The sequence below is a fragment of the Neodiprion pinetum genome, chromosome 4, assembly GCF_021155775.2.
Source record: "Neodiprion pinetum isolate iyNeoPine1 chromosome 4, iyNeoPine1.2, whole genome shotgun sequence".
Lineage (NCBI taxonomy): Eukaryota > Metazoa > Arthropoda > Insecta > Hymenoptera > Diprionidae > Neodiprion > Neodiprion pinetum.
The window spans coordinates 19524050-19546445 of record NC_060235.2 but is presented as its reverse complement, the minus strand read 5'-3'; the positions used below and the strand labels follow the sequence as shown (position 1 = coordinate 19546445).

Below are 22396 nucleotides of genomic sequence, written 5' to 3'. Positions count from 1 at the left end.
AGCAGTAAATATTTTTTAAAGTTACTAAATGATATTAAAAAACTAACGTTTTTCTTTCCTCGTTGCGGATGATTTTTCGTAAATTTTTTTATTCAACTTCTCTGTCAATACCATAAAAAAATTTGTTATTCAACATAGAAAGTGGGATAAATCCGATAACCGTCCACGAAATTCAATTCTGTGACCGTTTCTATGCATTCTTCAATTCCAGTTATACAAAAATTCAATCGCACTTCAGCTATCAGAAATATTTTCGCACTCTAGACATCCTGTAAATAAACGCCCAAGTATCAACCATACTCTCAGCTAATTGACTTCAAGAAAATACTTTATAATATAATTCTAATGTATAATCGAGAAAAATTGAAGTAGAACATAGATCGTTTAGTATGAAAAATAATTAAATATTTGTAAAACGAACCACACATATAAATCGTTAACACTGGTTTACATTTTTTCAATTGCTTGATTCAGTTCACGCAATTCATTTAGCTATTTACAATAATTTTTGTCCAAAAATTTATACCCTGTAATAAAACGCGGAAGAAATTCCGTCCGTCCATAAAATGAAAACGATATAAACCGAGAAAGAAAAACCAAAAATAGGTTGACAAAACCATTGGAAACAGCGCAAAATCAGCCAAGTAAATCGAGATAAGATAAAACGATGAAAGATTTCTAAATTCCGCTATAACATATCCCGGCAGGATCGTAAATCAGATATCTAGGGATGTGGAGCAAGCGGATACGGGCCATGAGCCTGTTTCTAAAAATCTCTGCAACCAAAAAAGAACTTTGCCGGTCACGAGCCAGAGAGCCAGAGCATTAGGACAATATCTGGTGCATATCATCGGGACTGCTTCAGAGGCAAATAGAAAATTACCGGACGCGGGATTATCACGAACATTATAGACGGTGTTGGTCGGTTTTTTGTTCTTTTGTCATTGGTGAACGATTTTTTCACCCCGCTCTCTTTCTCTCTCTCTCTCTCTCTCTCCTGCAATTACCTCCGCCTCCTGATTACCTTCACTCGACTAACTACCCGCACAGATATAGGTATAGAATGCCTAGACGATTCCTGGATAGGATGTATTCAGGACCTCCCCCTGCTGCGGGCCGCAACGCGTTCACCGTATAGTTGAACGCCTGCGATTTGTGGGGTAAAATGTGAGATGAGTATCTAGGAACCGGTTTTTCCGCAGAGACCGCGAGCTTACGGATGAAAGGCAACTACAAACAAATAGCGGAAACGCGTGCGTATCTATCGTAGACACGCCGTTCGAGAAAATTTTACATCGCGTGTATATGGCCATTTGATCAAAATGTGGAATACCGCCCACTTGTCACCGGGCTATTTTAAATTAGGGACATATGAGGGATTCTCCGTCAACTCGGCCACTTTTTTTTCGACCATCTCAGATCTGTCCCATAATTGGTTACATCAAAGTACTACTAAAAGGTACTCTATGTGAATTTTTTCAGATTTCTTAATTCATTATTTGAGAAATTGCCGTTTTTTTCAAATGAATATATCTCGGAAACTTGGAAGTAAGTGAAAAAAAAATGACTCTACATGAAAGTTGTAGTTTTTTGTTAGCTTTCGAGAGGAACTTTTGAAAAAAATTTTACGTTCCGGTAACGCTGATTTTTTACCAAAAAAGGAAGAAATTATTTTTTTTATTCAAAAAGGACCCTTTCTTTTGCTGAAAAAATTAGAGAGTCTTCCAATATGTGTGACAATAACGCCAAAAAATCCCCAGAGTGGCACGGATCGAGGTTATAGGGTAAAAAAAATGAAGCCAACAAATTCGGTCGAGGTTCCGGTATAAAAAAATTAATTTGTGTGGCTTCATTTTTTTACCCTAGAAGCCCTCATATGTTTTTTTTTTTTTTTTTGCCACACTGAACGAAGAAAGAACATTATTATTTACCGTACAAGATATCCTATCGGAGTATTAAATTTTTAGCTCAAGTCTGCCTCGAAGTATGTGACATTTTTCGTTTGAATAACATGGAGGGAAAAAAAAAACACACTTTTCCAGCTTATCTGCGAAATTTTTCAAAGTAATCCTGAGCGGGTACTTATAATGGATATAACAGTGCAAATAACGAAATTGTCGTTCAAAAATGATGTAGGCATTTTTTTACATTGGATTAGCCAGAAACTGGGATCAAAATCCAAATCAGAATTTTCTGTGCCTTTTGTTTAAAATTGCGGACCGAAGTCGACCTTTTAAAGGCTCGTTCATGTACTTAGTTACCAGTTTTGAACTTTTTTTTTAACCCCCTGTGCTCCCTCAAAGTGGTAACCTGGCTTAGGAACGACTTTCTAAGGTCTAAGGGAACAAAAAGATGTGAAAACTTGATTAAATATTGAATTTCCAAATCTAGCTGGTCGGAAAGTGAATAAGAAACACAAAATATGAAATGGTATGAGAAAAATGTCTGGTCAAGAAAAAATGCGAGAATCAAATTTCATTCGGGGCTCTTCAACACGCGTGTGTCAGAAGATTCTTCATATTTTTTTCGAGCATCATGGAAATAATAATCTAGCAGTACTTGTTAGAGAATTAAAGTAGTACATAATTGGCATTGATGTAGAGCACACTTTTTTTTGTCATTCATAGTTCACCCAATTATACCAACATTACTGTACTATACCGTTGATTAAATTATAATTCGTATTAAAAAAATATAGGCCAAGTTTCCGAACGCCGTTATATTAAAATATTCCAATCGCGGGGTTAATTAAGAATCACTTCAATATCCGTACGACAAGTAATTAAAATCGTTTGTAAATTTCCATTCTGGAGGAATCGGAACAGAAGAAGAAAAAAAACTTCATTACACAAGACTGCCCACGAAAAGTCCTTTGAGATTTAAGATCTGTAATTTCATCAGATTTTTTTACGGATACGCTATGCGAAGAACCGTGAAATGGTCACATATAATGGTTACGAAAAGCGTTCTAAAATTCTTCTTCATTTTTACATTACCGAAGCAGAAGATTTCAGATCCAGATTTAGGAAAATTTCCATCACATTAAATAAGCTGATTGGGTATATAAATACGTAACAACGTAATTGCACAGTTTGTGTAATTCGACTCTCACAGAAATCGGCAAAAATATGTATTAGAAAAAAAAAACAAAATCTTTCAAAGAGCGAGTCGGAATAAAAAAAAAAAAATTACCGTAACTCGGCAGAGAATTTCTCAAGCTCTTTCATCCGCGATAATTTAGCAAGATACACAGATGCACTTGTATATATATATTATATACACGTTTAATACGACACACATATATCAAAATCTTTATCCCGTACTATAAATTGGCATTAAAAATGCGATACAGGTTAAAGAAGCGGAAACAAGTATACAAGTAAGTAAGTAAGTATACAAGCAAGAAACTCGCGTGCGTGCATTCACTTTCATCCGGTGTGACAACATCGAATCAAAGAATTACCGAGATAGTTGCACTTCCGTAACTCTTAACTGCAGTAGCAGCAAAAATACTTCATCGATATCGCTAGATGAGTTTCAATACCGCAGAATTGAGAAAAGGAAACTATTGTATCGATCTGAAGATAAGAAATAAAATTCTCGAGAAAAGATTTTTTTTTTCTCCATCAACCTTTAGCAGATAATAATGCAATGATTTTACGGAATATTTGTAAGCATTGAGAGGCATTTTAATCAGTCAAATATCTTGTTTAAAGTACTCTTTGGATAACTTTTTTCTTTCTGTTTTTACTTTCCACACTGAGAAAAATTTCGTTTGTTTTAGTAACTAGAAAAATTCATTCAAACAGGTATCGTTAAACAAAACTGTTTCAATATTGTTGGGATTACGATAAACGAGGTACAGGTTACTATTTTGCGCTATAACGGATACTAGACTTTCCGGTAACAGCTAGAAAACTAATTTTCATTTTCTACCTGGAACTATATTTTTCTATTGTGGTAAAAAATGAAAATAGTTAAGGACTGAGCGGTAAGAGGAATTAGAAATTTCTCTCAGTGCAGCTGGAAAAACGTAGGTCGAATGAGAAAAATGCAAAACGAAACTCATTTTGTTACGCGAACCGTTATTTTTTTTCCCTTTTATGTAAACATTCCATTGCTCTTTTCAAATAAAAAGAAAAGATCTTTTTTGCGACTAAACGAATACTATAACATTGTATACTCTAATATTAATACTTCAAGTCAACAATATTTCCTGAGAACTACTTCGCCTTTGATATTTCAAATTCCTTGAATATTCCAGGATTTCACCGATATTAAAATCCAAGTTTTTTCAGGCATAATTTTCAGAATACACTACGAGTGAATAATATTATTCAAATATTCACATCTGCAGTGCATCGCAGTCATGTGCAAATTAAACAATCATCTAAAGTCTGAAGATGATACAAACGTATAAGATTCCAATTGACAAAACGAGAATTGCCATAATAGCGTCGGTGTTTACTACATCAATAAAAAAAAAAAAAGAAGAAGATTTTGTTTCTCTTCAATTCTAAGTGTCAAGTTGTCTAATACAGAATTTCTTGCATCTTTTCCTTTACTGCCAATAAAAAAACCCAGCAACTTTTTGTTCAACGACCTGATAACGGATGACGAAGAGCTAAAAATAATGATAATAACACGACCAACAAGAACAATCCGAACGATTCAAAGTCTGGAATTAGTCGGTTGATTAATTTCGGTTGTTGACTGTCTGTGTGTATATATATATATATATATATATATATATATATATATATATATATTGTTAGTCGGTGGAATTACAGTCTCGAGTGATTGTTGTCAACGGGCGTAAAACCAGAAAGTTGGAAGGTTTACGGTCAAGTTAACGGTAAAACTCTTGAGTCCCCTGAGCCAACGGGAGGAGGGGAGGGATGGAATATCGTTTTAAATTAATCCTTGTCCATTTGGCATTATTATGCAAACCGTTCGACGACACGATGTCATTAACGCTTGTTATTTCCCGACGCCACATTTCCTAGGTATCTAGATGCAGGCAAAAAATGAACTTGCGGACGAATTGTTTTCGATGAAAAATAATTTTGACTCCTCATCTTTCCTCCTGGGATGTAATGGAAATATGCATCAAACTGTACATTCTGCGATTTTTATTTTTTTTTTTAAATTCACTTTCATACATTATCTCTTCGAAATTACAGAAAGTTTAGAAATTGGCCTCGTACGGATTGTTTTTTTTATATTTGCTATTTTTTTTTTTTTTTTTGGTTATTTCTTAACCAAGGAAACTCGACACAGAAATTAAAAACACAATATTATTTCTTGTGCTAAGAGAACTCTCAGTTATCGGTGGGGGCCAAAATTTAGAAGGGTCAATATTTCGAATGGCCGATGTAGCGAAATTTCAGACACGCGAAAATAACGTAACGAAAGATGAATTGTTAGAAATTTTTAAGAAACATTCGAGTTAATGTCGATGATTCGATCGAAATTTAGAAGAATATACGTTTCTCTTTTTTCGTAATGGTTAATACAAAAGATTATGAAAAATCGTGAGTTAAATAATATTGGCTAATTTTTATTGATTAGAACTCGTTTCATTTTAGCAAAGATTCTCTACAAAACGCCTGAATCGAATTTTCAATAAAGTTCTACTATATGGAACAAATCATTGCATGTGTGTCAATTTTAATGATCGGATCTTTGTACGTTTTTGTTTCTTTTATCTTTAATTAACTGAGAAATAATGAAAAAGAAATTCGCCTTTACCGATTTGAAGAGAATCCTGCAATTGCGAGTGGAAAATGAAATCCTATTAATTAAAATTGGACAAGCGATACGTTACTCGGCGATGAAAAAAAATTATGAGATACATGAGAATTTCCAAATATTTTAAGGAGACGTGAAAATCTTCAATAAAAGTCTATCGATCTTTATGAAAAAGCTGGTGAAATGAAAGTCAATATTTCTTGTTAATTTGATTATGAGATATTCGTTTATAAAGTATTTATTGATACTCTGTCCTAGTAAGCTTGAATTATTTCTCTATCCAGAGTTTAGATATCGTTTATTGATTTTGGATCGTTGGATTTTACTGTAGGATGATTCATTTTATTCACAAGACGGTATTCTGAAAATTCACTGATTGCGAAACAATTTTTCTTTCATTACATTGGCGTGATTGAATATTTTATTTTGTAACGTTGAACCGATATCGATTACGATCAACAAATGTGCATCATTGATTTGGCTACTGAAGAAAAAAGAGAAACTCTTTGTCAATCAGTTTGCAGAAAACAGTCTTCTATCCGTGGTAGTGAAATCGAACCAGTCTACTAGATTTTGAACAACTTTGAAGCAGTTTAAAATAATTCCAGAATTTTCTATTATCACGTTTTAAAATAGATCTTTGTAGCTTACGATTACAATAATTTTATAAATACTCGATCTAAGACTATCTCATGATTAAATAAACGAGAATAATGCGTATATTTGACCACACTGAGAAAAATTTCATTTTTCATAGTAACTAGAAAAATTCGGTAAAACATGTATCGTTAAAAAAACTGTTTGAATATCGTTGGGATTACGAAAAACGAAGTACGCCGAACCATTTCGCGCTATCGTCGATCCTTTTTTAGTAATTGCAACGCAAAATCAGTTTCTGAGGTTTACTCTACTTTTTTAGTCAATCAAGGCTTTAACGTCAATTTATTTTTGCACAAGCATTAAATTTTCGCAACAGTTGCGACAAAATATGCAACAGTGATCGTAATGAGAAAGAATAGTAACGGATACTAGAATTTCCGGTAACAGCTGGAAAACTAATTTTCATCTTTTACTTAGAACTATATTTTTCGATTGCGGTAAAAAATGAAAATTTCTCTCAGTGCACCTAACCTCTTCAAAAAAAGCCAAATTCTTAACGAAACATTCCAAGACGTTTGAAAATTGGAAAAATCATCGACTCAGGACACGGCTCGTTCATAAAGAGAAAATTCGCAGATCTGGATTAGAGATGCTGGGATGCCGAGGTATCTCATATCCAAAGAGACCGATTGGCATGTGCAGCCACGAAGGCCGTGCCTCCTCTTTCTCCTAGGTTCTCTCGCAAATCGGATATGCCTATATTATTATTCGTTGTTGCCGTAGCTTTGCAGTCGAGAACCGGTTGCGGCGTTTCATATACATGCCTGCTATACTGTAACCAAGAACCGTATTTTCAATGGCTAAAATACCGGAAACCAGGTCGAACATTCCCATACCCTGCTGTACTAGCTTACCAAGCTGACCACCATGTACATGTGGATTTATTATACCAGTATAACTTCTCTTCCTGTACCGTTTCATCGCGACACTGAAAAAATAGATCGAGATGTAAAACGTAACTATAAAAAGGGGTTGACCGCTCATCGGTTTGTTTGTATGACAGATTTCAAGATCGCGCAATGTCGTAAGATTGCAAAGAATTGCTGTGGATTTTAAAGAATTTCAAAAATTTCAAGGTGAAGTCACAAGATTTTACAAGTTTTCAAAGGATTTCGAAAGATGTCGTAAAATTTGAGGGATTATATGTGATCTTAGATTTCAGACATTTCAGTTATATCACAGCAATTTTATTTATGCCTTCAGGGATTTCATGTGACTTCGAAGATTTCAGGGATTTGAGATTGTTTCTCAAGATTTCACCAGAATTTAACAGACTTTGCAAGATTTCAGCACACTGAGAGAAATTTTCAGTTCCGGTTACCGCTCAGTCCTTAACTATTTTCATTTTTCACCACAATCGAAAAATATAGTTCTAGGTACGAAATGAAAATTAGTTTTATCCGTTACTATTCTTTCTCATTACGATCACTGTTGCTATATTTTCTCGCAACTGTTGCGAAAATTTAATGCTTGTGCAACAATAAATTGACTTTAAAGCCTTAGTAAATTAAAAAAGTAGAGTAAACCTCACAAACTGATTTTGCGTTGCAATTACCAAAAACGGATCGACAATATCGCAAAATGGTTACGCGTACCTAGTTTTTCGTAATTCCAACAATATTCAAACACTTTTTTTTCACCGATGCCTATTTTTACTGAATTTTCCTAGTTACTGTAACAAATAAAATTTTTCAATGCACGAAATATTTCACGAAATTTCTGAAAACACTTCAACAGATTCCGAACGATGGTTGCAGTCATTTAGCGACGTAAAAATTACGCGTTTCGAAAGGCGACATCGCTAGCTTAGAGTTCGTAAACACCAAGAGTTTCGCATTATTTGATCTCAAAACGAGACAAATTTCCGTAAAATGTGAAACAAGTCACGGTGACAATAAACGACATGTTTTTTTTTTTTAAATTCGAGTTCAATTAAGAGCAAAGAACATCTTCGATTATTGTCGTTACCGTTTTTTGTTCCAGGCATTAACGCTTGTAAAGACGTGTGAGCCGGTGGCTGATATGAGGGAATGCAGAGCACCGAAAGACTGGTCTCTCCTCGCGTTGCAAAACGTGAGAACAGGAAAATCCCATTACCTCGTGATATGTCGGTGCCCAGACACCAATATCCTGGGTAAGTTTCGTCATTTAATATCTACGATCGCTTTCTTAAAAACCTTGAAGCATGGCACGCGATGTATCCACGACCAACGTCTGTAACCACATGTAAATTTGTGGTTACGTTCCTTTCTAATAATTTTTGTTGGTATCCTTTTACCGACTTTTTTGACAACGTTGTTTTTTTTTTTTTCTTTCACCTCGAGAAGAAGGCCCTATGAGCCACGATCAGCCGATGTACGCGAGTGTTCCCGGCATCCGAGTATACGGCATGATGTGCGTCCAGGGAAATCGCAGAGGTCGCCCATTGCGCTACACTCGCAGTTTACTGGGTATGTAACTTTTAATTGAACTCGTTATTATTAGACGTGAGAGGATTGAGTGAAAATTAAACAAATGAATAAATGAATAAGGGAATGCAACCGTAATATGATCAGGGTGCAGGTATCGTTTAACGTGTAAAAAGAAAAACTTACAGAAAGTCTTTGGGTTTAATTATTCAGTAAACGTAAAGTGGCAGACCATGCCAAGTCACCGGTTATTAATAAAATTTCACCATTTTTAATTTGGTTGAAAGTTTTTTAAGTGAGACGGCATATAGGGTCTCTCAAGCACCACTAGAACTGCTTTTCGTTTCATTTTTATCACGCAAGTCTTTTTACAGTTTATTACGTTGTTTTCAAACTCTCGAAAAAAATTACGATCACCATTTGAAACATCATTTTTATAATGGGATCGTATATTGTTTCATTTCGTAATACGATTTCGAATTTAAAACGTATCAAGAATTTAAAAATAATCCTCAAGGATTTTCTTTCATACCCCGATTGTTCCAATTTTTTTTTTTTTTTTTGTTTTTTATTCTTCGAATCACTTGGAGATTTCTGAAATATTAAAAATTTCCGAAATGCCCTGGAAAGTGAATAAAAAATAACACCGTTATGAAATTGGCATTATAGAACTACAAGATATCATATTGTTCAGAATTCTTTTTAAATTGGTAGAAGATTGAAAATTTTAAACTGATATAAAAAAATATAAGAAAAGTATGATTTCATTAGAGAACTGATTTTAAAGTGATCGAGGTGAAGAATGCAATTTTTGAAAAGTCTTCGAGTTTTAAAAAGGAACGAGCAGAAAAATTTCGTACTTTTTCATATTGTTGCATTTTTATTCGTTACCGAATATTTTCGCACGAAGAACAGAAAAGGAAAAGAGAAAAACTGGGGTGTTTTGGAGGTTTTGATACCGTCTGAAAAATTTCAAATAAATTAAAAAGTGTGAAGTTGAAAAATGGGCGATTTATCATGGAATGGCCTGTGATCCACTGTACAGTAAAAATTTTCAAAAAACACATTATCCAACGTCCAAAAACCGTTTATTTGTGTTACAGACCTCATGACCGAGGACGTTACTGTCTCAAAGCCAGTATTTCCGTGGCACAAGGTTTCCGAGCTAATGAAAGCTGCCTTGGAAGGCTGATGATGGCCGATGCAAAGAACATATCTACATCGCATACAGCCATATATTATATAATAGTAATACGATGCCCTTTCCTCGTTGGAAATTAAATAACTGTTTAAATTACCACGTTCAATATTTTTTTTTTTTTTTTTCTGTTTTTTATACTACACGGAAACCGCGTGTTCGGAATAAGAAAAACTTGTGGCGATACAAGAAAGAGCAGGTTATAAGGCGATACCTATATAATTTATTTTTTCTCTCTTTCCCTTTCATCATTCACGCAAATATTTATACACGTATAGATATAATAATTCACGTTATTTATTTACGTCTCGTATGTAATACCATATAATTATATATAATTATCAAGAAGGTAGTTTTTAGTACAAGTATTAGTTATAGGCGTGACATGCGGCGGAAAGGCGACGTCTCGGCGCATCCACAATTATAGGAAAGAAAAAAAAAGAGAAAAAGAAAAAAAAAAACTCGACACGGAACAACGACCCTTTCTCCTCCTCTCCTTTACCCTGTTTCCGTTTTCCCCTCCGTTCCCTTAGTCACGCTAATTAATCATTAGCCGCGTAATTGACCGGGGATAATATTTTAACGCGTTATGTATTATGGACGGCGATCTTTAAGATTAACGCGGGGTCGTCGTGGCTGGCAGAATGGGAATAATTTACGGCTGCAAGAAGGCATCGCGAAGCTTCGAGATACATATAGGGTCACTGATCGCAGATGCCTGCATAGGTGCTGCGGCATAACTGCAGAGCCTTAACGATCCCTCGAACAAAGCGCCTCGATATTCTGATCGGTCATGCTTCCGATGCATCTAGGCATTATGGCGTAGGTAAGGAAATGTTATCTCTTTAAGATTTTGCCTGAAGGATTGCATTCGATCATTACAATGCGCACGATCATCTGCGCCGAAAGGAATTGAGACTTGATCACGTGATTGAATACTTGGTGCGAGACTCGAGCGAGCTTTTTTATTCAAGGCTGTACAGTTCAAATCGAAGGTTAGGAAAAGAAGAAAAACCGTTAAAAAAAAAAAAAACTGCAGCAATGTTATATATACTTGCGCCAATGATGACGAACGTGAATAAAATAATATTTTCACTGTGTAGAAGAAATGATTCAGAGAAAATTCGACAACACGCAAGCTAATGCATCAACGATTTGAGAAAATATTCTATAATTGGAAAGTTGAGAGTGGACGTTCTCTGATTGTTTTCATCAGATTTTAACGTTTTGAACTTATTTTTCTTCCTAACCAGATCGATCTCACTTTACAGATGTTTCCAAAATTTTGTTCAATTGATCTCGGAAGATCCTTATGATAAAAAAAATTAGCGTAAAACCGTTATAATTGGTTCAAAAGCGCCAGACTCCAGTAAATTTCAAAGTTCTTTTTTCTGTCTTTTCCCAACTTTTGATTATTTGATATTTCAGTCGACCCGGCCGATTCATCCTCAATCTATGTCCTATTCCTATTGCGAATGTTCATTAAACGCATAATATTTATTATCATCGTATACTCACTCATCTGTCAAGCATAATTATAGCCATGACGATGTTTAAACAAATATTTTCACTATTCCCTAGTACTATTAATTATTGTACTTTAACGTATATGAATTTATGTATCCTGGTAGCTGTAACTTGTAGCTCTGATATCACATTTGAGGAACAAGAAAGAAAAAAACATTAATTCAAGAGTATAATTGTCATATTTGTAAATAAAACGACAATAATTCAATAATGTTTTCTCGTTCTTTAACCCTTTCAGGCATGCATTTTTCATCTGCACCGATTTCGATGAAAATTGGTATTCGGGGGTTTTCGGAGTCGCTGATTACGAATCCGGCATTAGATTTTCAAAATTCAAAATGGCGGATCCAATATGGCGGACGTGAAATTCCAAATACTTATTAATTCTTCTAAAACTTTGTACTCAGAGGTTTTGGGGGTTGCTGATTATGAATCTGGCATTAGATTTTCAAAATTCAAAGTGGCGGATCGAATATGGCGGACGAGAAATTCCAAATACTTATTAATTCTTCTAAAACTTTGTGTTCAGGGGTTTTCGGGGTCGCTGATTACGAATCTGGCATTAGATTTTCGAAATTCAAAATGGTGGATCCAATATGACGGACGTGAAATTCCAAATACTTATTAACTCTTCTAAAACTTTGTACTCAGAGGTTTTGGGGGTCGCTGATTATGAATCTGGCATTAGATTTTCAAAATTGAAAATGGCGGACGTCAAGTTTTATATCTTATATCTTCCTGCTCAATATTTTGGCCTGAATTTAGTCATTTGGGGGATTTTGGAATAGCTGATCACGAATCTGAAGTCATAACTTCATAATTTCTAAGTCCAAGATGGCAAATGCCATCTTATCTTTCTTTGTGTATATTCGTGTTTCTCTCTTAGCCCTAGCCGGAACTCACGACGAGGACGTGGAGAGCATCTAGTTCCACTTTTTTGTTTTTTGTGTGTTTTTTGTTGCTTTTTTCTGTTTTTTCTTTTATTTTTCGTGTTTTTTTTTGTGTGTTTTTTCTTTCGTTTTTTGTGTTTTTTTATTGTTTTTTTCTTCTACTTGTTTTTTTTTTCAATATTCCTATTATGACGCACGCACGCACATATATATATCAATGATAATGATAAGGAACCACGGATTTTAATTATCTCAAATTTCATCACAAATTAACTGAAATATTTATTTCTAATGTATATTTAAAGGAATATTCCTGATAAATTAAGATTTTACGTGATCGAAATTTTTATTATCACATTGCCCAATTGGATCGACTATAGCGGATCCACCATTTTGAATTTTCAAAATCTGACCTCATATTCGTGATCAGCGACTCAAAAAACCCCTAGATACGTATTTTCAGAGGCCTTGGTTCAATACTAGAGCTCTGAGGTGATTTTTTAAAAGGTGGGACCGTAGCGGTCCCACTATGACTGAAAGGGTTAACCCAGCCATATTTAAGTCACAAGAAAAGTGTCGGGCCTACGAATCACGGAATTTATTGCAACTTCTAGGAGTGCTTCTTTGCCCTAAAATATGAAGCTTCTGATGTATAATTCCATCTCACGAGCATTCCTTCACTCGATAGACAATTTTATATGTCTTTCAACAATTATTTTTGATACTTTCCATTTGATTCGAAAAAATCTGTTCAAACCTGAATATACAAGATTTTATGATTGAATTGTTTTGTAAAAGTGTATGCATAATTTCAAGGCGAAGCGAATCAAAAACTATCACAAGCCAACGGGTTACAATATTTTACGTTCAGCTAATTTGACTCTTTTTTAGTTATTGATTGTCGAATTTCACACTCATCAAATGGCTCAAAGAATTTCGTCAAATTCCTTTTCGTTATCAATTAGTCGTACAAAAAGCAGGCGGTCATTGAAATATTTTGTCCAATTCGCAGATGCTTACAAATTTCCAATTCCACACGAGTCCCGATAAACGTTTGCAAGGCAATATGAAATATTTAACAACGCATATGCTATGAATTCCGATATTCCTACTCGCGCAGCATCCCAAAATCTACAAGTGAACGCAAACCATCAGTTTCACTATCAAATACTAGCAGTACAATCAATTCCATCTCAACTACTTTCTATTGAATTATTTACAAAAACATCTACTCGTATTTCTACGTTGCTTGTCGGGCTAGATTATGTGAGGTTACGTACGTTTCTGACGAATCATGGCCCTTAAACGATGGTCTGCCATAGCTCAACTTGTTAATCAGATGCCTAATGATTTTATGACTGTTGAAAGAATAGTTTTCGCTGTTTTCGATCAGTTCGAAATGGGTTGCTGTGACGGAATGAGTTCTGCTCATGCGCATCAGAATGCGCATGCGCTGCTCGATATCGATCTGTCGATATCTTTCAAACGGATGCTGCTTAGTCGATATTTTCGATTTCTATGCCAATATTTTCGATTCGTTGACATTGATGTAGAAAAGCAGAACACATTTCAAGCTTGTATCACACAGCAGTGTCACATCGGCGTATTGCAAATCGATAGAAAATAGAGAAAACTGTTTACAATAGTTGTAATAATTACTAGGCATCTGGTTAAGAAGTTGAGCTGTGGAAGACCATCGTTTTGTAAAGGAAGATGTTTCACCATAACATCACATAACTTCACGTAACCCAACCGGACGAGCACCATGACAATCGATAAGTAGAACTTTTTGAAATAATTCATCACAATGATCCATATAGTTGAGATGGAATTGATTGTACTGTGAGTATCGATATGATTTTATAGCGAAATTGATGCTTTGTAATTACTTGTAGGTTATCGGATGCTGTAGGAATAGGAGTATTGAAATTCATAGCGAATGCGTCGTTGTACATGTTGCCTTACAGGCGTTGGCTGGAGCTTGTGTGGAATTGAAGAATTAGCAACAAAAAGGAATTATGACGAAATTCTTTGAGCTACTTGATGAGTGTGAAGTTCGACGAGCAATAATTAACAAACAATGGAAGCAACCGAAGGCAAAATATTGTAACACGTCATCTTGTGGCGGTTTTTAATTTGTTTCATCTTGAAGTTATGCATGCACTTTCAAAAAACAGTGTGCAACATTATACTTGGCTTCTGTTTGCTCTTAAATCGCGCACATCGGACTTAGTGAGGCTATTAATGTCGAATAAAATGAATTTATTCATTCTTATTATCGAACAACAAAACTTCAATGATTAAATCTTGTATTTTCAGGATTAAACAGGTAATCTCAATCCAATTGGAAAGTGTCAAATATAATTGTGAAATAACATAATGAAACTGTCCATCGAGTAAAGGAATGCTGTGAAGACGAAATGTCAAAGAAATACTTCTAGAAGTCTCAGGAAAATCTGAAATCCGGAGGCCCGACACCCTCGGTGTTAGTTCACAAGTATAGTAATTTTGTGAGTCAATTCAAAACAATCAACTTCCACAAATTTTCAGATCAAGAGTTCAATCATAAGAAGTGAAAATCCCTTAAATATTACCTAAATATTTCAGAACCAAGAAATTCACGAACTTTTCTGGCCCCGCGATTATTTTATCACATTGAAAATTATTCACTAATTCTGAATAAAGTAATAAAAGATTTCAATGTTAAAGTATTGTATGTCGTACATAATATACTGTGAGAATTGAGATTCACGTTCACCGATATGCTAGCTTCGGTAAAAACTGCTTTCGACGAAATTATAATAAACTTTTTTATCCTTCGGAACTATTCTATATCACGTATACTATATTCTTAGTTATTTTTATCCTTTTTCTACCCGAACCGGGTATTTTCCCTTGGACAAAATTTTTTAAATAATTCACCCATTGTCTATGTCCTAAATTTTTTGGCCCCGATTACTTTTGAAGACTTGAGTGAATGGCCTGCTTCTACTAATAGACCAAAATTTTGTTTCTCAACTCACCGAGAACGTCCGAGTTGACCAGGACACTGCAAGAATACATCGGGGTAACTAGTCGAGGTCTGCGCAGGCTGAGTGCTCGTCTACAGGCTTCCTTGCAGGCTGACATAAGCTGACCTCCCAAGTGACCCTGACTTTGACTTCCTCCGTCGCTATGAATAATATCAGATATTGAAAGTTTGTAGATGAGAATACATTTTGTACAAGAAATAAGAATCGTATCAACAGTTTGGTCAGAACAAATTCATTTATTGTTGAAATCCAGAAATAATGCTGAGTCAAGTTTTTTATCAAGTTTGATCGATCAAACTTCAGATTCAAAGAGATGAGCACTTCATATCCAGTTATTTTCCCTGGATGTCTTTTTAATCAGAAAACTCAAGAGTTTAAAGATCTATGTGAAATTCTATATAGTTTCATCGGTTGAAATCGCTTAATTTCTTCTGCACACTGATTGTAGTTTTGTTTTTCATGTTCTTGAACTTTCGATCTATTCTTTTGTACCAAATAACTAAAAACTTACCCAGACGCGGTGTCGTGGAGCTCCCATTTTTTAAGCACAAAGCATACGCCCATCATTGGTTCTTCGCAAAGAGGTCCAGCCAGCGTGGCAAGTTGAAAGCCATTTACGATGCTGCTGTCGTACCTGTTTGCCAACAGTAGTTCAAATTACTGCTTGAGGATTTGAAACAGAGAAGTATTTTTAAGTGATATATCCATGAGCGAGCCAGCGAAATACCAACGAGGTACAATAGTGAGAAAAACTGACTTAAAATAACAAGCAAGCTAAGGTGTTCCATTGACTTGATAATCGAATATCAATCTGCATGAAAGGAGTTACCAAATATCTGTCTCCTTTGAAATCTAGTCGCAAACGAAATCATAATCGAAGTTGAAAATTGTACGTATCTAAATTCATATTCAAATGGAAACATAAAAAGTAATATGCAATTGAATTATTTTTAATTACACTTAACCAAAGTAATTGTTGATTGAATGTGTAATTGATTCAAAAATTTGTTTGATCGAGAACTTGATTGAAATGGTAAAATCAGAATCAGGGTAAGTATTGCGTCATTATTCTGCATTACTGTTGATTTAAAAGTGAAAAATCATCACCATATTAAAATTAGTAACGTTAACATAATGGAACATGAAGAGAGAGAAAAATTATTATTTAGTAATTCTACAACTACTTTGAAGATTTTAGATTCCCAAAATACGAATATGATTTGCTTTTTAACAGTTTGCTGAATTTCATACAATCTCAGAGTTGTGACACGCAGCAATTTTTCCTGAATATGCATGAAGTTGAGCTTAATAACATTACTCGCCAACCACAATATTTATAAATAATGTAATTAAAAAAATCACTGCCTACTCACGCAGCTCTAGGATCATTAGATTTAGCCTGTCGTTCCCAGAATGGCTTCCTCTCATAACTGGTTTCATTGACAAGCATATTTGGCCCACATTTCTTCGGTCCAAAGCACCAAATCTTTCTGAGGTCCAGTTCCTCTTCACCCTCTTGAAATGCGAGTTTAAGCTCAGCCTTGAAAGAATCGACGGCTTTCTGGGTTCGTTCTGGAAGAACCAAGGATTCGGTAGACGTGTTAACATCCTCGACCTCCTTGCCAAGCCTCTCGACATGCCGATCCAGCAGCTTGATGAGATCGACGTATTTCTCCAACGTCTTAGTCACCTCATCCGGAAGTGGCCTCGCGTCAATTTCGAAGCTGCATTGCCTGTTAGCGGTCCAAGACTCGAGACTGCACTCCTGCTCTTTCTTTTCTATCACCTCGTTGGTCATGTCGACCTTGGGCGGAGGGACAACGGTCTCCCTAAGCGGAACTATCGGCTCCGAAACGTTCACCTCGACCTTGGCATAGCGCAGTTTAAGATCCTCGAGACATCTTTCAAGGTGGACTTCGCCCGCTGTGTTTAAAACTATCTCACCGGTCTCCTGAATGTGGACAATAGCGCAGGCATCTGCTTGGTTTAGCAGCTTCAGGCCCTTCATCAGCTTCTGGAGGTCATTCGGGTGCTTCGGCTCCAGTGCCACCCTCAGAATCGGATCCGTCAATGACGTCAGCTCAGCAAAAGAGGGACAAGCTATCGTGGAGGACAGAGTTGCCGTCTTCAGGACATGGTCCTCCAAATTTCCGATTCCCACCACGTTACCGGCTGTCACGCTCTCCAATGGCTCCAATTCTCGTCCCATCAAGAGGTACAGCCGCTCAATCTTTGCCTTGGTCGCATGCCGGCCAGGCTTGAGATCTTTCAACACCGCGCTCTCGTCGACTTCCTCTCCACTCTTCAGGCGCTCCAGAGCCAATGCAGGGTTGTGTTTCGGCCCAAGGACGAAAACCTCGCTACCTTCACTCAGCGTTCCTGAATAAACTCTGGCAAAAGCAACCAAAGCATCTTCAGATATTTCCTCCACTGGCTTTTGAATGTTGTCCAAGTCCAAAGCCTCTGTCTTTTCCGTTACCGCAGTGATTCCTGACTTTTGCTGCTCCAGTTGAGCGGCGTGTCGCTGTCTGGCGATTTCTCGCCTCTGAGCGAGCTCCTCCTGCGTCAGAGGCTTGGACTTGTTTTCAGGCAGGGTTTTTCTGTCCACTGGAAACATTTTCGATATAAACACTATCACAGGCGCGTTCGGCGAGCTGTCGCAAGCCAGGAAAGCATCCTTCAGCAACTGCGTCTCCTGCGGAAGCGCAGAGAAATCGGTATTCCCACTCATAAGTCGTTCAATCTTTTCGTTAGTGAGATTCTTGGGTGAGGGAACATTAGCGCAGGTGATATCGAGGCAGGCTTCCGCCAGTGGTAGCCACTGCGAACAAATCGCCTGTAGCTGAGCCTTGGAGTCGGTGTGCCTAAGGTCCCGAGTGGTGAGTTTTATTTGGAGCTTATCGACCATGGATGTTATTTTGTCCTTGTCTTTGCGGACGACGACGGTGTCATACAGTGCCCAAATATTCTCTAGGATGAGTTGAACGAAAAGCGGCTTCTTAGCTTTCTCTTGAGCACCCTTCATTATCCGCTTGGTCTTACTGTTTATGTAAAAATCCCCCCACAGTGTCTTGAGCAGTACGTTCTTACTGAATCCCAGCTTCTCAGAAAACATTTTGGCAAACTCCTTTAGACCAAATCCCCAGCGGTCAACGGCACTGGCAAATAAAACATTTCCACGTTCCGGTGAAAAGTACAAATTAGAATCGTCCGCCTCCTCTAATGCTGACTGCCAATCAGCCAGGTCTCTCTCGTTCAGGTTACGGCTCTCACTGCTGGCAGCCTCCTCCTTTTCCTCTCGCTCCATCACATCGCTTGCAAACAGTTCACCCATGACCGCGTTCACCTGCTCCAATACCTGCATCAGGTGAACGTAGGCATCTAGAGGCGTCAATTTCACTTCCGTTATCAACCTGTCTATCTTGTTAAAGACTAGAATGGGCTTCAACCCTTCGATGTAGGCTATCGAAAGGGCACTGCGGGTCTGCGGACAGACGCCCTCGATCACGTCGACCACCACTATCGCCCCGTCGCAGAGCCTCACCGCAGTCGATACTTCAGAGGCGAAATCTACATGACCGGGGGAGTCTATTAAATTAACAATGAACTCACGTCCGTTTTGAGTGTGGTAGAGAGCGATAGAGCTCGACTTCATAGTTATGCCGCGTTGCTGCTCGTCCGTTCTGCTGTCAAGGTATCGCAGCTTGCCGGCAAGCTTACCAGATATTATTCCATTACTTGCTACAAGAGAGTCAGCCAGCGTTGTTTTGCCGTGGTCGACATGTGCCAGGATGCAGATGTTGCGGACATTGTCAGGGTCGCGCTGCAGCATGGAAAGCTTCTCAGAACTGACGAGCCTCATTTTTATACTATAATTTGTGACCCTAGGTTTTGATTAACGTAGGCCAACTAAGGTTAGGTTGGGTCTGGAATTAATTTAATTGGGTAAAGGATTGGGAGATTTAAAATTAGATCAGGCTTAGGTTAGAAAGCTACGGAACACAAGCGGTGAATTACCCGGCTACTGTTCGATCAAAATATCAAAGTAGAGTTCCTGTTGTTATTCGTAGCTACCGTTGTATAGCTAAAATAATAAAAATCGTCACTCGGGGCGCGAGCACGTTGCGAGAAAATCATCGCGAACTGTGAGGTTAGAAGCGGCAACTTTGACGCGAAGATGTTGGCCGATTCACGCTTCGTTCATTCCAAAACACTTTTTCCTCACTCTGACACTTGTTTTCTTGCCGAAATATCGAATATCCGATTTAGGAGCACACGAAAACGGGACTGACACTTGTACGAAGGTTCAAATCTGTCGAGGTTAGGTTCGATCAACCTATATTATTCACCTTTTTTGCATCGAAAATAGACTCGGGCTTGTGAGAGATCGACGGCTCAGATTTCGCGGATATGATAACACCGAAAACCCGGAAAATCACTCGCTGGTTAAACCGAATCGCGACGTAATTTAACTTCGCCTCGAATTTCACCGTGCGACGCCGGCCATGATACTCCGTCTGCAGATAAACCTTGAATAACTTGAACACTTGAATGGCAATTTCGAACGCCTGAACAACAGCTGACAGTCGCTGAGTCTTGGCGAATCGAGACGTCGGGATTGTCTCGACCGATACTTGACTCTCGGCCGACTTTCGTTTGTTCGAATTTTAGCGGTAACCAACGCCGTTCAAATTGTATCCGAAATGTGGAATCTGACTGATTACACCGATCAACACCAATTTTTTAGTCCAGGTTCTAGATGTCAAATTTTGATTTTTTCCACGTAACTGGAAACTATTATCACAATATAGTTTTACGAGATAAATTTTGTTTTTTATTTCAACGCGCTACTACCTGCTGCATATACTGTCAATCGAAAACATTAAGAGTTATTTATCAACGTAAAAAAGATAAAAACAAAGTTTATAAGTAATAAATAAAGATTTAAGTTATTATTCGATCTATAGAATCAAAATTTATTCATTTGAATATAAATCCAAAACAAAAATTTACATTTTGTTGACCTGTGTTATTTGTTCACGATTTCCAATTAACATTAAATAAGCAGTGTACGAAAAATAACACGCAGTTGTGAAAAAGCTTTGCATTCTTGCTTACATAAGACTTGAAAATACCCCTGGATGAAAACTTTATCTTAGAAACAGTTCAGGTAAAACCGCTTATAGGAATGTGTTTTTAAATTCTAGAAAAACGTAAGAGCAAATCGTGGAATTGACTAAACAACTATTACGTCTAAATATTAGACACGTTGGTTCTGTCATTTGTGTCTTTCATAAATCCGGTTAGAATTCTCCTTGTTACGATATTCAAAGCAAAAATATTACAATCCAGAAATATATCAAGTTTTATTCATGTAATCTTTTATATCATATGAGCAAATAGATCTGCTTCAAGAAATAGGAAAATTTTAGAGTTGATACAAACTCTTAGATTCATGTAGATAAACTATAATTGTTCTATTGGTGTGAAAAAAATTCTGCGATTCTTTGAAAATCTCTGTGAAATAATTAAAATATTTAAAAATTTGAAACTTAAATTTTTTTTCCATTTGTTTAGCTTGTAAAACAACAATTACTAAAGCAATCATAATTATCCTAATTCAACAACAGGTTATATTCAATATTTCGTCTCCAAAAAAATCACAAAGTTCGTAGAAATGTCAATAAATATAATGTGAAAATTATGATAAATTTTATTTCAATGGTTTGTTTCAGAAAAATACCCAAAAACCTATAAAAAATAGTCTTCGCACTAGACGACCCCCTTATATAAGGCAACAAGTTCCTTCTTCGCAACGTTACTACAATTACGTTGCGTCAAGACTTTATTCACTTTATTGATAAAAATTTTAAGAATGTGGAATTAATCGTGCTCTCGGAAAGTTTTTGAGGTTATTGCAAATTTACGAACAGTACCTAAAAAATGCAGTACAATTTTTTATCGTGTTTTGAATAGTATAGTTGTATTATTAATTATTCTATTAAGCAAAAGACTTTCAAAGGTAATTAGCTAAGAGTTTCACAATAATTTCCGAAGGAATGTTGAAAGATGAGTGAGTGACATATGTCAATTCCAAATTTCCCGGGGAAAACAACTTTGAGAATTCCTTCAAAAATTCCAGCTTCGATAGAAACTCACGACGAATCTCGGGTATCCTGAGATACATAAGATTACAGATGTTTTCACTAAATTCCAGAATGGATTCGGATCAATGTTTCGTACATTGCAGACGAAATTAAATATTTTTCAACATTCTTTTGGAAGCGTTCAAAGCGGTTTTTCAATGTCGTGAAGAAGTCAACGAAGGATCAGACTTTTTATTATATTTCTGACATAAATTTCAACCCCATGCAGGTAATTCATATCACATCGATCACTCAAATTGTCTCACCAGTTTTCATAAGCATGACGTATGTTCAAAAGTTCTTTAACTATTGAACCAAGTTTCAGCAAAGACAATAAAAAAAAAACCAAGGGCGGATAAAAACTTGCTTGTTTACAAGTACATATTGGTATTTTTTTCTGGTTTGCTTCATATTTCATCAATAACTCGTTCATTTCAAATGAGACATACTGCAGAAGCTGATAAATTTACTAAAATCTATGACGCAACGATCATTTTGTTAGTTCTTTTTTTTTTCACAGCCAGTAAATATTGTGTAAATATTGTTCGAATAATTAAGGCTATTGGAATTCCCAAATATCCACGCGATTCGAATAAGACTCATTTAGAATGAGAAAATTTTATTTGCACCAGATCTAATTATTCCAATACTTCTTACGCTACTTTCTATCGGTACTTTAAAAAAATGTTTGAATGAAACGAATCGCTGCATGGATCATACTGAGTTTATTAGATTAATTAGAATATTATTAATATAATATAATATTATTAAAATAATTTATTAG

General features: G+C 36.3%; 2 protein-coding genes across 3 annotated transcripts in view; one reads left to right on the top strand and one right to left on the bottom strand.

Annotated features, from left to right (window-relative positions):
* Positions 1-11742, top strand: part of dsx-c73A (doublesex cognate 73A) — a 41316-nt gene extending 29574 nt beyond the window's left edge. For both annotated transcript variants that reach the window (XM_046622193.2, XM_069135427.1), the window contains exons 4-6: positions 8395-8545; positions 8739-8861; positions 9923-11742. In XM_046622193.2, coding sequence (XP_046478149.1) covers positions 8395-8545; positions 8739-8861; positions 9923-10011 — 363 coding nt within the window. In that variant the 3' untranslated portion in view covers positions 10012-11742. The remainder of the gene's footprint in view (positions 1-8394; positions 8546-8738; positions 8862-9922) is intronic.
* The window catches only part of LOC124216988 (elongation factor-like GTPase 1), a 104896-nt gene extending 84906 nt beyond the window's left edge, over positions 1-19990 (bottom strand). Inside the window, exons 1-3 of the mRNA XM_046622180.2 lie at positions 16840-19990; positions 15978-16100; positions 15458-15606 (exon numbers count right to left, since the gene is read on the bottom strand). Coding sequence (XP_046478136.1) covers positions 15458-15606; positions 15978-16100; positions 16840-19328 — 2761 coding nt within the window. The 5' untranslated portion in view covers positions 19329-19990. The remainder of the gene's footprint in view (positions 1-15457; positions 15607-15977; positions 16101-16839) is intronic.
* Between the last annotated feature and the right edge of the window lie 2406 nt (positions 19991-22396).